We start from the raw sequence: 14,982 nt of genomic DNA, 5'->3' as shown, positions 1-14,982 counted from the left end.
AGAGGGCACTGAGTGAAGGAGAGAATTTAAACAAATCATAAAAGCTGGGGAGAAAGTTCTGCACAAAAACAAATAGGACAGGAAACAGAAGAAGATGACGGCATAGAGAGGTGCAGAAGTTAGTTAGTCCCCCTGGAAGAACTAATAAACAACCAGGAACAACTAGTAAATAGTCTGTGTGCTGGTTTGAATATATTATGTCCCCCAAAACACCATTATCTTTGATGTAATCTTGTGTGGGCAGACATGTCAGTGTTGATTAGATTGTAATTCTTTGAGTGTTTCCATGGAGATGTGCCCCACCCACCTGTGGGTAATGGCTCTGATTGGATAGTTTCCATGGAGGTGTGGCCTTGCCCATTCAGCATGAGCCTTGATTAGTTTACTAGAGCACTAAATAAACTCAGACAGAAGGAGCGAGCTGGCTACAGCCAAGAGGGACACTTGGAAGAATGCACAGGAGCTGAGAGAGGAACTGCAGTTTACAGAGACATTTTGGAGACAGCCTTTGAAAGCAGACTTTTGCTCCAGACAAGCTAAAAGAGGACAAACACCCCAAGAACAGCTGAGAGTGACATTTTGGAGAGAAGCTGAAGCTTAGAGAGGAACATCCTCGAAGAAAGCCATTTTGAAACCAGAACTCTGGAGCAGATGCCAGCCACATGCCTTCCCAGCTAACAGAGGTTTTCTGGACACAATTGACCATCCTCCAGTGAAGGTACCCGACTGTGGAATCGTTACCTTGGACACTTTATGGCCTTAAGAGTATAACTGTGTAACCAAATAAACCCCCTTTTATAAAACCCAATCCATTTCTGCTGTTTTGCATTCCAGCAGCATTAGTAAACTAGAACAGTTGGTAAACTGCTATCAAGCAGCATTGCATGCTACAGAGAAATCTTTTCTGAAAGGAAGAGTTCAGTCAATGTGGCAAACTTCATTGTCGTCTTATTTTAAGAAATTGCCATAGGCACCCCAAGCTTTAGCAACCACTACCCTAATCAGTCAGCAAGACCCTCCAGCAGCAAAAAGAGTATGACTCTCTGAAGGTTCACATGATGGTTAGCATTTTTAGCAATAAAGTATTTTTAACTTAAGGTATGTACATTGTTGTTTTAAACATAATGCTATTGCAGCCTGTGCCGGTATGGATGTATTGTGGCTCCCAAATTGCCATTATCTTTGATGCAATCTTGTGGGGCAGATTGATTAATCTTTTTGATTAGGGTATGACCTTTTGATTGGATGTTTCCATGGAGATATGACCCACCCAACTGTGGGAGATCACTTTGGCTGTATAACTTCCATGGAGGTGTTACCCCACCCATTCAGTGTGGGTCTAAATTAAATCACTGAAGCCATATAAATGAGCTGACAAACAGAAGGAACTCAGTGCATCTGTGAGTGACATTTTGAAAAGCAACTGAGAGTGACATTTTGAAGAGGAGCTGCAGCCACGAGGGACACTTGGAAGAACACACAGAGAGCTGAGAACAATGTAGAGTGACATTTTGAAGAGGAGCTGCAGCAAACAGAGGACAAAACACCTCAAGAGCAACATTTTGGAGAACACCATTCTGAAACATAACCTGGGAGCAAGCGGACACCAGCCATGAGCCTTCTGAGCTAACAGAGGTTTTCTGGACACCAATGGCCGTCCTTCCATGAAAGTACCCCCTTACCTTGGACACTTTATGGCCTTAAGACTGTAACTTTGTAACCAAATAAACCCCCTTTATAAAAGCCGATCCATTTCTGGTGTTTTGCGAAAAGGCAGCATTAGCAAACTGGAAGACATGCTTATAGACTACAGTATAGTGTAAACATAGCTTTTGTATGCATTAAGAAACCAAAATATTCATGTGAGTCTCCTTATTGTGGTGGTCTGGAACCATGCCCACAATATCTCTGAGCTTTGCCTCTCCATATATTGATAAATGGTTCAATTCACTAAGAAGATAAAACAATTATAAACATATATGCATCTAACAGCAGAGGCCCAAAATATGCAGCAAAGGCACAGGCAACAAAATTGAAAACACAAAAATTGTACTTCATCAAAATTAAAAACTTTTGTGCCTCTGAAGATATTATCAAGAAAGTGAATAGACAACCTACAAAATGGGAGAAAATATTTGGAAATCATATATCTGATAAAGGTTTAATATCCAGACTATATAGGGAACTCCTACAATTTAACAACATAAAGATAACCCCATTTTGAAATGGGCAGAGGATTTGAATAGACATTTCTCCAAAGAAGAAAATGTACATATAGCCAATAAGCACATGAAAAGATGTTCAACATCATTAGCCATTAGAGAAATGCCATTCAAAACCACAATGTGATACCATTTCACACCCACTAGTATGATTATTCAAAAAATGGAAAACAATTGTTGCTAAGGATGGGGAGAAATAGGAACCCTCCTACACTATTGTGAATGTAAAATGGTAGAGCCACTGTGGAAAACAGTTGGGTGGTTCCTCAAAAGGTTAAACATAGATTACCATTCGATCCAGCAATTTGACTACTAGGTATATACTCAAAAGAATTGAAAGCAGGGACTTGAACAGGTATTTGTACACCAGTATTCATCAGAGCATTCCTCAATATAGCCAAAAGGTAGAAGCAACTCAATGTACATCAACAGATATATTGTGTGATATATACATACAGTGGAATATTATCAAGCCATATAAAGAAGTGTTGATGCATGCTACAACATGGAAGAAACTTGAAGACATCATGTAGAGTAAAGAAGCACAACGGACAAGTACCGTTTGATTTATCATATATGAAATTCTTAGAATAAGCAAGTTCATAGAGACAGAAAACAATAGTTACCAGGGGCTGGGGGAACAGCGTATTGGGGAGTATTGCTTCCTGGGTGTGAGTTTCTCGTTGGGATGATGAAAATGTTTTGGAAATAGATAGTGGTAAAGGTTACACAACATTGTCAGTGTACTTAATGTCACAGAAATATAAGCTTTAAAAGGGTTAAAATGATTATTTGTTATATATATTTTACCACAATAAACAAAATGGGAAAAAATAAGCATGGAGGGTATATGGATCTGAGTAGCTGAAGATCCTTAATCTATGGTTCTGTGCTCTGGGTCTTAGAATAATGGTTATAGGATAGGGAGGGATATGCTTTTGGTACTTTCCTGGTTCTTTTATATTTTGTGCCCTACCTATATACCCTGCCCACCAATCCCTCTTTCCAAACCTCTAACGCCTGTCTTTTCCTTTCTGTCTGCAGTGCTCCCTTTAGTGTTTCCTGTAGAGCAGGTATCTTGTTCACAAACTCTGTCATTGTCTGTTTGTCAGAGAATATTTTAAGCTCTCCTTCATATTTGAAGAATAGTTTTGCCAGATATAGGATTCTTGGTTGGTGGTTTTTCTCTTTCAGTATCTTAAATATATCACCCCACTTCCTTCTTGCCTCCATGGTTTCTATTGAGAAATCCGCACATAGTTTTATCAAGCTTCCTTTGTATGTGATGGATCGCTTTTCTCTTGCTGCTTTCAGGATTCTCTCTTTATCTTTGACATTTGATAATCTGATTATTAAGTGTCTTGGCATAGGACTATTCAGATCTATTCTGTTTGGGGTACGCTGTGCTTCTTGGATCCGTAATTTTATGTCTTTCATAAGAAATGGGAAATTTTCATTGATTATTTCCTTTATTATTGCTTCTGCCCCTTTTCCCTTCTCTTCTCCTTCTGGGACACCCAAGACACATACATTCTTGCTTTTCGTTTTGTCTTTAAGTTCCCAGAGACATTGCTTGTATTTTTCCATTCTTTTCTCTATCTGTTCTTTTGTGTGTAGGCTTTCAGGTTCCTTGTTCTCCAGTTCCTGAGTGTTTTCTTCTGCCTCTTGAGATCTGCTGTTGTATGTTTCCATTGTGTCTTTCATCTCTTGTGTTGTGCTTTTCATTTCCATAGATTCTGCCAGTTATTATTTCAAACTTCCAATTTCTACCTTATGTACATCCAGTGTTTTCATTATACGGTTCTTCTCTTTTGCCATATCTTCCCTAAACTTTTTGAATTGACTTATTATTAGTTGTTTCAATTCCGGTATCTCAGTTGAAGTGTAAGTTTGTTCCTTTGGGCCATAGCTTCGTTTTTCTTAGTGTAGGTTGTAGTTTTCTGATGTCTAGGCATGGTTTCCGTGGTTACCCTAATCATGTTTTCCCAGACCAGAATGGCTCAGGTCCCAGAAGGAAGAAATATTCAGTATCTGGTTTCCCTGAGTGTGTGTCTTAGAAAATTGGTACACCCTGTGATGCCTCAGGTCACTGTGCTTTTCTGCCCAGCAGGTGGTGCCTGTCAGCCTATAACTCCAGACTGGTGTAAGGAGGTGTGGTCCGTGGCTGTTTTCCCCCAGGCTCTGGGTTCTGGTTCTGAATGGAAGGCGGGTAGCGGAGCTGAGCCCCACCCTTTTCCTCTTAGGAAAGCTAACCCCCCTAGGGAGAGTTCATTAGCATTTGAATAGACTCTACCTGTGCTATCTCCACCCTTGTCTGCGTCAAAGTGCTGGGAACTGAAAATGGCTGAGGCTTTCTCCACTGAGCCGAAACAGGGACAGAAAGCCCCCTTCAGGGCAGTCCATGGCCACCCTCCAGCTCTCCAAGGTCAGTCATCACCCCAGGCCTCTGTCTGCTTGTTGGGGATTTGTAGATCGTAGCAAGCAGTCCATGCTTGTTAATTAAAACCCCAGTTGGAGCTCACCTGAGCTATATTCGCTTGCTGGGAGATAGCTTCTCTTTAGCACCATGAGGCTTTGCAGCTCGGGCTTTAGGGGTGGGGGCTCCCAGCTTGGATCTGCAGTTTTTACTTACAGATTTTATGCTGCAATCTTGGGCATTCCTCCCAATTGAGGTTGGTGTATGATGAGTGAACGGTCATGTTTGTCCCCCTGCAGTTATTCCAGGTTATTTACTAGCTGTTCCTGGTTGTTTAATAGTTGTTCCAGCAGAACTAACTAGCTTCTAGTCCTCTCTATGCCGCCATCTTAGATGCCATCAATCCCTCTTAATGCTAGGTACTCTCTGCTTCAAGGCAGGCAACTCAGGTTCATTCTAGTTGGAAGCAAATAAATACCCTGATTTAAGTAGCGGAAAGGTGTAATGACTTTTTGCATTACCAATCCTGGAAGTATTTATGTTTTAAAGGCAATATCTAGGCCGAGAACAGTAGCCCTAGTGTCTAAGGGAATGGAAATATTTGGGGATAAAAAGATCTTTTTGGCTTGAATTGCACCATGTGGATATGATTTTCAAAAGTGGTTTGTGAAGTCACAGTTAAAGTTCCTCCCAATAGCTCTAATGTCCTTTTCTATGAATCCTTTTGCAGAGCTGCTATAATATAGTCTATTAAATTTAAATATAGCCAATTAAAATTTCATCTCCTTTTTCCAACTTGTGGAAATATTTCAAAGATGGACCAAAGCAAGAGGGCGGCAAGAAGCAGCAGATACCCACATAATTGGTATTTGGAATAATTAAAATCTGATGTCATTTGAAAATTTTGTCATTTTATAGAAAACCTGTGTGTGCCACTTGGGAAGTTGGATTAGGTGCCCTTGATTTGTTTAGTTGTAACATACATCAGAAGCATATCTAGAACTTTCTAGATACCCAGTGTCTTTTTTCCACTTGAGTTTAAACTGTTAAAAAGTTCGTGTTTTCCCATAAGTTTTATTTTTAAATAGAATAAGACGTGGGGGGGGGGTGTAATTTTTTAAGCACTTTGCTGTTGTCAGGTTGTCTTCACAAAAGTCCATTAACGTGCCTGAGTGACATCTCCAGAGAAATGGAGAATTGCTGTCTCGTGACAGTTGATTCCTTTATACTACACTGGCAATACTCAGCCATCTTCTAGGAGACTGTTAGAATATGGATAAAGCCTTGCATTAGAAGCTGCTTTGGCTCTGAAAGTACCCGGTATGTTGCTGAGGCACTGCTGTTTTATTTATTAGAGTGCATTCTCTTACTTCTTAGAGACCCTGTCTTAGTCCCATATAGCTCTTAGCACATTATGGACAAACTTACTGAGTTTTTGCCTGAGTCATTTTAATTTAGTTGCTTGGTTATTAAGTCGCAGTCTAAGAGTTCTAAAAATGTCTGATTTCAGCCCATTTTCATTCTCAGTAGGATGACTTGCTTTGTGATTTACAGTATGATTTTTTCTCCATTTTTGGAAAATTGCATTAGCATGTTCTTTACACACTAGAAGCAGGACTTAATGGCTATTATATTTGAGACAAGATTGCCTCAGGATAAAAAGGGCCCAAGTAGGGACCATTGGTTGTAATATGTATTGCTAAAAAATTTTTTTTGAAAAATTTAAAATATTATAAATCACAAGTTATTTTCTTTTTAAAAATGTTGTTTTAAGCAGCAGCATAAGCTATCTATTTCTTTAGATATAGGGTATAAGAACAGATTGTGGAGATGAGGGCATGTTTCTGTTATCAAGGACCTTTAATACAAATTCTTAATCTCATCTTCCACAGTTGTCCTCCTTTTTTGTTGTCATCTTTTTTTGAATATCAAAGTGCTACCATATAATAGATACAGTGTTTCTTGTTGCAATGATGGAAATGTCCTGGAATTAAATAGTAGTGATGATTACACAACATTGTGAATATATTAAAAACCACTGAACTGTATACTTTTAAGTAGTGATGTTTATGAATTCTATGTCAATAATAATAATAAATATTTAAAAATTATTTTACCACCCCCCCCCCCAAAGTGCTACCATACAAGATTTAAATATCAAATGATAATGGGAAAAATCAAATATTGATTCTGGCTCATCTCATTATTTATCACTTGAAGGGTAGCCTTTCTACCAACTTAGATGTGATGAAAATCCTTGCCTTGCTCATCTTTGGAGTTTGTATTTGGTGATTATGTACTTTGGTGTCTGAGAAGATTCAGCTTTTATGTTTATACTGTTGATTATGTAAACCAGAAGAAGTAGTGATTGAGATCAGAAAGCACAGCAAATGGAGAAATGATAGCCCTACTGGGAAAATATTGCAAATGGCAGAGGAAAAGGAAAACTTATCCAGTTTGACAGGTAAAGAAGTGACTCATAACCAAGTCCTGACCTTCATTGTATTGAGATCAGAACACTGCAGGAATCTTCCTACCTGCAGCCTGTCATATTTATATAATTGCAAAACTAAGTGGTTAAGTAATTTCAAAAGTCAATTTTCAGAAAGTAAGTTACCTATTATTAACTGCTGCTCAAGTTTTTCACAGCTCTTTGCTGCTGCTGTGGGAGGTAGTCAAGGCCTGCTGGCACCTGTTGTTTTTTTGCCAGAGGTAGAACAAGGGTTACTCTGCATTCCTGGCAAGAAAGATCCAATAATACACTGAAGTAATCCCAGCAAATGCAGCTGCCATCCCTGCCTGGGTGCAGCCAAAAGTGGCATTAACTGTACAATGTCTCCTTTGTTTCTGCCAAAGGAAGGTGAGAAAAATGGCACTTGTAGTGAGAAGAAAGCATTTCTATCTTTGGCCAGTGGCAATGGGTAAAGATATTATTATCTATGGGGAGGCTGTCTACTTACAATAAGACTTCCTACCCAGCTTGTAGTGTCTATTGGTGAGGAAGGGAGGGGACAAAGAGGGAATTCCATCGCCTATGGAGAACAGTTTTCTGTCTTAACGCTCAAGAAAATATTCCTCATTGGTGAAACAAATTCTAGCTAAAAAGTATTAACTATTTACTTCTAGCATTTTTTTTTTTGACCAGTAGTGAAGCTAGTGTAAAATGCTCCGTGTGTGCTTCTGTGATTCCTGTAGGCAAGGTTCTGTACATCTTCTTCAGAAGCACAGGCTAGAGAGTATCAGGTTCGTTCTGTGTCTTTACACTCTTTTAAAGTATAAACACTTTGAGGCTCTGAAGATAGCCTTGTGCTTAAGAAGTGGTCTATAAAAATCACTCAAAGTTCCTGAATGCAACCCAAATCCAAAAGATGCTTAATAAATTTTAATTGATGATGATGATCTCAGTTTCTCAATACGTGACAAGCAAGCAGAAAGTCTTTATTGAGCAAGGCTCCAAAGGAGTACAAAGATATGTGAAAACTCAAACATCCAAAGAATATATAATCTAATTTTGTTTTCAAATACACAAATATACCTAAGTTGGTTAGTGAAATCTTCACTGTTTGAGATTTCAGCTTAGTCCTAGTGGATACATAAGATTTAGGCAATAGGAGAAGGAAGAGAAACATTCTAAATGGGAGGAATAGCATAAGAAAAGGCTCATGGGGCAGGATATGATGAGCAGACAACTCTAGTTGGAGCTAGAAGTTCAGTCTGGGAGGTAGTTGGAGGTATGGCTATTAAGGCAGATTTGGGCCCAATCATAGAGGTATGGGAACTCGAGGCAGAGAACTCAGGCTCAGGGTTAAGAGGCAGGAAGTGTGATCACTATTATGTCCTGTACTACTTTGACTGAAGGTAGAAAGTAGAGATAGCAGAAGAATGGATTAGAACTTTGATCAGTCTCTCTTCCTGATAAATCTAAACAAATATAAACAATAATAATACCTTAAAAACATAGGCAATTATAGTAATGTCTAATTTGTGGGTTTCATTAAAAAACAGAACAAAAGTACTAGACAATAGTAGCATATAAATTGGAGAGGATTATTGGAGTTAATGTGTTTTAAGGTCTCTGTATGGTTTTGGAGAAAGTTAAAAATAGTAACTTTAGACTTTAAGTATGTGCATTTAAATAGCTAGGATAATCACTTAAAAGAATAGGAGGGGAAAAAAAAAGCATATAGCTTCCAAATCAACAGAAATAAGGGGGGAAATGGAAGGAGAAAAAGAAATAAAAACTCAATTCAATGGTAAGGGAACCAGAAAGGATAGTGGAGCAGCTTAGGAATAGCAAGCAAAAAAGCTGTTACCACCCCTGGGCCTAAACAGGCAAGGGGAGAGAACAGTGTTCAGAAACTCAACAAGAACTGCAGCCATGGAAGAGGCGCCACACATTGGGAGCTGTGAACTTAAAGAAACGCACCCCCAGCTAGAACCAAGGTGAAGCAAGGAAGGAGTTAGTGGTAGAGGAACAAACATTCTGACCTCTCTTTCCTGTTGCCCAAACCCCGCTATAAGCCAGAGAACAAAATGGAACAAGGTAGAAAAGGGTGGAGAATTTATATGAAAGGACAAATAAAGAATAATTAGCCTGGTTTAGTTTTCAGGGAAGAAAGGACCTGGAAGGTCTTTGCTACAGAGGAACTGTTTCTGGGATTCGGGGTTGGCTAAAGGGGTTAAGAAGCTATATTAAAGATAATTCTGAGAAAGCCATGGGGAGTGTGGGATTAAGTGTAAACAGCGGTTTACTTTGAAGATGTTTTGAACTTCTCTGATGGGCGGTATTCAGAGGTCCTGGGTGTATCTTATATAATTGTTCTCCAAAAAGCCATTGCCAGTTTTGACCTTGCCACATGTTCTCTTTCTGTCCAGTCACTAGATACAGAAGACACTGAGTTGCAGAGCTGCAGATCAGGGGATAAATTTAAGTTTATGAAAGGATAGCCCAAACAGATGATAGTCCTTATGGCCAAACTTTTTGCTCAGGAGAATACATTTGTGTCAATAAATGAAACCAAATGAAACATCTAGGTGATAAGCGTTATGAAACTTGGCCAGCTGTAAGTATGTGATCTTCCTAAATCAGTACTGGTTAGTGAGCTCCTTTCCCATCTCACCCTCCATCCCCCAACTTTAGCATTTTTTTTTCAAAGAAACCACAACGTATTAGAACTTGCCCAAGTTGTATTGTAATGTTAAATATGACCAATAAATTGAGATGACACATTGTGAGAATTTAGCATGGGAAACAGTAATATTATACAAAACAGGTAAGAGGATTTTTGTTTTGTTTTATGTTCAAATTGTTTTAAATGCACTATGACTGGACTTTTGACCTACAGAAATGTGAGCTAATAAAGCGTGTTTTCTAATTAAAAAAAAAATGTTTTAAATGGTTCCATTTGGGTATTTAACAAGCCATAACTCCTTTTTACTTTCTGTTCTTAGCATTTTGTCACTACCACGTTGTTTTGCAGAATTGCTCAGGGTATGCCTATGGGCCTCGATAAGAAGGTCATTTAAATGAACATTATATTCAAAGAGGTTATTTAGTGTATAGATTTATTTAGTGTATAGATGGAGAAAAACGAACATTTGCTTAATAAAGCTTTCAATTACTATTGAAGTCTATCTATATAATAGACAGACTAATAATCAATTATATTCTCTGACCCAGCTAGGAAATGTTAGGAAATTAGGATTTGGGGTTGGCCAGGTAAGAGTTTTCTGAGTAGTTTAAAGTGGTTACCTGGGAAAGGAGTTCCTTAGGAGCATGCAAGATGTCTGTCTCTGGAAGTCTTTAAAGCTGGATTGTTTTTTAGGTTCTTTTGGAGAGAGTGGCCTCTCAAGGATCTCAAGATTTTATGAATTTTTAGTTTTTGCACTTGGAGAGACAGGAATTTGAATACTTTGCTTTTGCTTTCTATTCTAATTTGAAGTAATTATTTAAACCCTTCAGTTTAATACATGGCTGTACTCCCCATGATCACAAAGTACGTGTTCTTAATAATAATGTGCTTAAGATCAACCAGATGCAGCCCCCTTTTACATAATGTCAAAACCCAGTTTCAATATGACCAAGTAAGAGTGGACACTGCCTTGTCATCCCTGAAGATCTAGAAAATGTAAAGGAGAGGAATAGGTAGCAAAAGAAAAGATAGGATTCAACAAAGAATTAAGAATACTGAAACTTTATATTATAGATAGATAGATAGATAGATAGATAGATGGATGTATATTAGATGCTAGGTTATTAGAATAGCTAGAAGGAAATAATAGAAATGGTGGAACTGTAACCCATAACAGTCTTTGAAATTTTCACTGTATGTACTCATCAAATTATACCTTGAAAGTTATCACCTTTCTGTATATATGTTATATTTCACAATAAGGAAATAACTGAAACTGTAGAACTGTAAACCATAACATTTGTTGTAATTATCTATAAACTTCTTGTTAAATCATACTTTGAATGTTATCACTGTTCTGTATTTATGTGATATTTCACAATAAAAATGTAAATAATTTACATACAAAATAATAATAATAAATAATAATAATAATAATGTGCTTGCTTATATATGTGCTACCTACTTTCTTACTCTCTTCCATGCTGTACCCTCTACTGAAAAGAAGCAGGTTCTAATTTAACTCAGATCTTAAATACAGGAATTTAGTGTTGTCATCTGTTGTGTATTACCAATTAGGTTCAGATAAGGAAGGAAGACTGAAGAAAATATCAAAGGTTTCAGATTGCTCATGTACTTTTGGCCTCTGGCTTGATAGACATCACCTAACATTTCTAAAGATATTTTCAAGACCATTAGATTTACTTTCTGTAGGTAATGTGAAATTTGAACAAAGCCCCCCATGTTTAGGCCCCAGTTTAAAGGCTCTTGAATTCCATATAAAATATTTTGATAGTTTAGAGGAAGGTAGGCCTTGATAATACAGTTTTAGGTAAACCATTTATGCAAGAACAATGTATTTTTCAATGTATCTTTTAAACACATTAGTGTGTATTGTTTCATTGTTTCCAGGCTGAGAGTGAAGGGAAAATACCTCTATTTAACTTTGGATTTTATTTATATGGCCTGCTATTTCTCTGTAGTATTTGATCTATCTTAAAAATAAACTGAGCTTTACAAATCTTAGGGGTTCAATTAAAGATAATTTGAGTACAGAAACCTACAAGAAACGAACAGCTCCCTAGTCAGAAAAGATCCTGGCTATTCATTAACACACCCTGCTCAGGCATTCCTAGCTCTACGAATATTGTCTGTGATAATCTTTCCCATACAAATAGAAAACAGGGAGATATATTGTTGTGACTTTCCTTCACTGAGGAAAAACATTGGTTATATTATCTTTTCTGCCAATTTCCTGAATGTATATATTAGGCTCTGGTAACTATTAGTTTCTAGACCATTGTTGCAAAGCCAAATGTTTTTTAAAAAAAATGAAGTCAAGTTAAAGATTTCAATAAAGTTTAATGAAGAACAAGAGACTTTGAAATCTGAGACCTGTTTTTTTTTTTTTAATCTTCATTTTATTGAGATATATTCACATACCACGCAGTCATACAAAACAAATCGTACTTTCGATTGTTTACAGTATCATTACATAGTGGTACATTCATCACCCAAATCAATCCCTGACACCTTCATTAGCACACACACAAAAATAACAAGAATAATAATTAGAGTGAAAAAGAGCAATTGAAGTAAAAAAGAACACTGGGTACCTTTGTCTGTTTGTTTCCTTCCCCTATTTTTCTACTCATCCATCCATAAACTAGACAAAGTGGAGTGTGGTCCTTATGGCTTTCCCAATCCCATTGTCACCCCTCATAAGCTACGTTTTTATACAACTGTCTTCGAGATTCATGGGTTCTGGGTTGTAGTTTGATAGTTTCAGGTATCCACCACCAGCTACCCCAATTCTTTAGAACCTAAAAAGGGTTCTGAGACCTGTTTTTAAGTCAACCAACTGAACTCCCTAAACAGCCATGAATTTTTTTCTTCTTTCCAAAAGGAGATAAACCGAACTGCAGGGAGCTTACATTTTTATTCTTTCTTTGTTTAAAATTGGTTTTTGCTTTGGTCTAAATGAAAACTTGGCCGAGCTTCCAACTTCACATTTGAGATCCCACTCCTCTCCTATTCTGTTCATTTCGAGGAGAGGATTCCCTGTGAGTAGAGAACGCTGCCTTCCCTACCTTTGGAAACCTTTCATCCGAGAAGCCCTTCTTTCCCTCTGCACTCATTTCTCCTGGGGGGTGTTCATTGGCATCATTGTGGACTCAGTACTGCAGCTTAACAACAGCAAAGATGCTTTTTCAAAATGGTCTCCTGAAGGTTTTTCCACCTGAGGGTGGAGTGACTTCCTCCCTCTGAAGAGGCTCTTTGGCCTTCCTTTACCTGCCGCATTGGTAAAGGAGCTGAGGGGTTGCTGTAGTATCTAGAGAGGAAAATGTAGAAAAAGAGCACTGACCTGATGGTTTTGCCATTGGCAGAGGGACGTTAGGCAAGTCATTTAACATGCCTGGGGCCTCCATTTCATTATCTAGATATGATCTCTAAGGATCCATACTATTTTTAAAATTATGTGATCAATGTCCTTGAGGATCTTAAATATAGTCACCCTTGGATAGATAATTTGCCCCTATTTCTCCAAATATTGAGGACTTAGGATTTGTCCACTGTACATGATATTTCTGCCACTGCACTTGGAAGTCTTATTTTTTTTTATGTGTACCTAATTTAGGAAAACAGTGATCGAAGGGGATGTGTTTGAGGAATCTTGGAGAGGGGTGGCTTGCAGCAAATGGAAAGGTCCCAGGAATGTGTGTTGTTCTTTCAAAATCGTAGTTTAGTAATTATCTGGTTGTTTCCTAAGCAATTGTCAAAATTTCTGCATAACCACTAACTCCGAATGAGCCCAGTCCTCAGGCCAACTCAGGGCCAATCCAAATACTCCTTCCATTGCTATACTATGGTGGAGAAAGCAAGGGCTTCTGGAGTCAGCCAGAGCTGGGAGTTCACAATCTGACTCTGCCTTTCTCTGATTTTGATACAATTTAACCTCTCTGTTCTCCAAGGTCCTCATTTATTTTAACTACTTATCTTAAAAATTGTTATAGGATCACATGAGATCATAGATAAACAGAGCTTCTCACTTGCCTCATAATGGGAACATCTGACATTTGTATACCTCTTCACCGTTTATGAAATTCCTTTCTAAAAGTGGTTTTATTTAGGGCATTGTTGTAGAGCTGCTTTGCTGGGTAAAATATCAAAGGAATTGAGACTTCAGCCAGGCTTCCTGGGGAGGGGCCCAGGATCTTTGGAGCTGGGTTGCACAGGATGGAGAGTCTTGAGTGTCTTGGGATCCCGTCTAAAACATCCTTTTATGTTTTCCAGGAATCGGAATTTCTTTGTTTGGAATTTGATGAAGTAAAGGTCAACCAAATCCTGAAGAAGCTCTCAGAGATAGAAGAAAGTATCAGTATACTGATGCAGCCAGCCTAACTGAAGACGGTGTAAGAAAGGAGTTGGAGTTTTGATGCAAAGGTGTCCATGGTCCCTCCCCAGTAACCTTTTTTAAATCTTATTCTCCCATTGGTATTAAATCCTCAAATCCAAACCTTGCCTGCCTCTGCTTGTTGGGATTTCTTTTTCTCTCTCCCTTTCATTTCCTCTTACAGTTGTACCAGAGCAGGGATTCCCATACTTTAGCATGCAGGAGCAGTTGTAAAAGCATTTAAAAATATAAATACTATAAAAAGCAGGCTTCTAGGGCCTTACCCCCTGGGGTGGGGTCCAGGAATTTGTACGTTTAACAAGTAATTCAGATGGCTCTGATGGAGTAAGTTCTGGACCACACTTTGGAAACCCTTGCTATAGTGGTTTGTTCTTGGGTAGGATTTTAGGAATTTATACATGATAAATCATGCAAGAATTAGAAAAGGAGGAAGAAAACATTTTAAGCATGCAAATTCAGGGCTGACCTAGACTGCTATGTGTTCTGAGTTAAGAAGCCTAGAGAATTCTGCCTAATCTAGAAGAGGTTTACCTGAAATGCTTCTAGAACTGATTCAAGTATTTGGATTAGTCCTGATCTAGTTTGGGGAATCTGGTTTGATCTGAGCTACTGAGAGACTCAGTCTTTTCTGGAACCTAGAATTAAACTTTCCTCATCATGAAGGGATGCCCTTCACTTGCCTTGTGGGGAGGGGAAATGTCTGCTGAGGTTATGTGAGGTTTTTTTCCTCAGAACATTTTACTTGAGTCATCATGTAAAAACCTCTTCAAGAAAAATTTCTGAAGTTACACCAAACAC

General features: G+C 38.2%; 1 protein-coding gene across 2 annotated transcripts in view; it reads left to right on the top strand.

Annotated features, from left to right (window-relative positions):
- COMMD1 (copper metabolism domain containing 1) overlaps positions 1-14,286 on the top strand; it is a 283,066-nt gene extending 268,780 nt beyond the window's left edge. For both annotated transcript variants that reach the window (XM_037807070.1, XM_037807068.1), the window contains exon 3: positions 14,064-14,286. In XM_037807070.1, coding sequence (XP_037662998.1) covers positions 14,064-14,171 — 108 coding nt within the window. In that variant the 3' untranslated portion in view covers positions 14,172-14,286. The remainder of the gene's footprint in view (positions 1-14,063) is intronic.
- Positions 14,287-14,982: the final 696 nt, after the last annotated feature.

The sequence above is a fragment of the Choloepus didactylus genome, chromosome 17 (assembly GCF_015220235.1).
Source record: "Choloepus didactylus isolate mChoDid1 chromosome 17, mChoDid1.pri, whole genome shotgun sequence".
Classification (NCBI taxonomy): Eukaryota; Metazoa; Chordata; class Mammalia; order Pilosa; family Megalonychidae; genus Choloepus; species Choloepus didactylus.
Note: the sequence above shows the minus strand (reverse complement) of the source record. Positions and strands in the feature narration are given on the sequence as shown.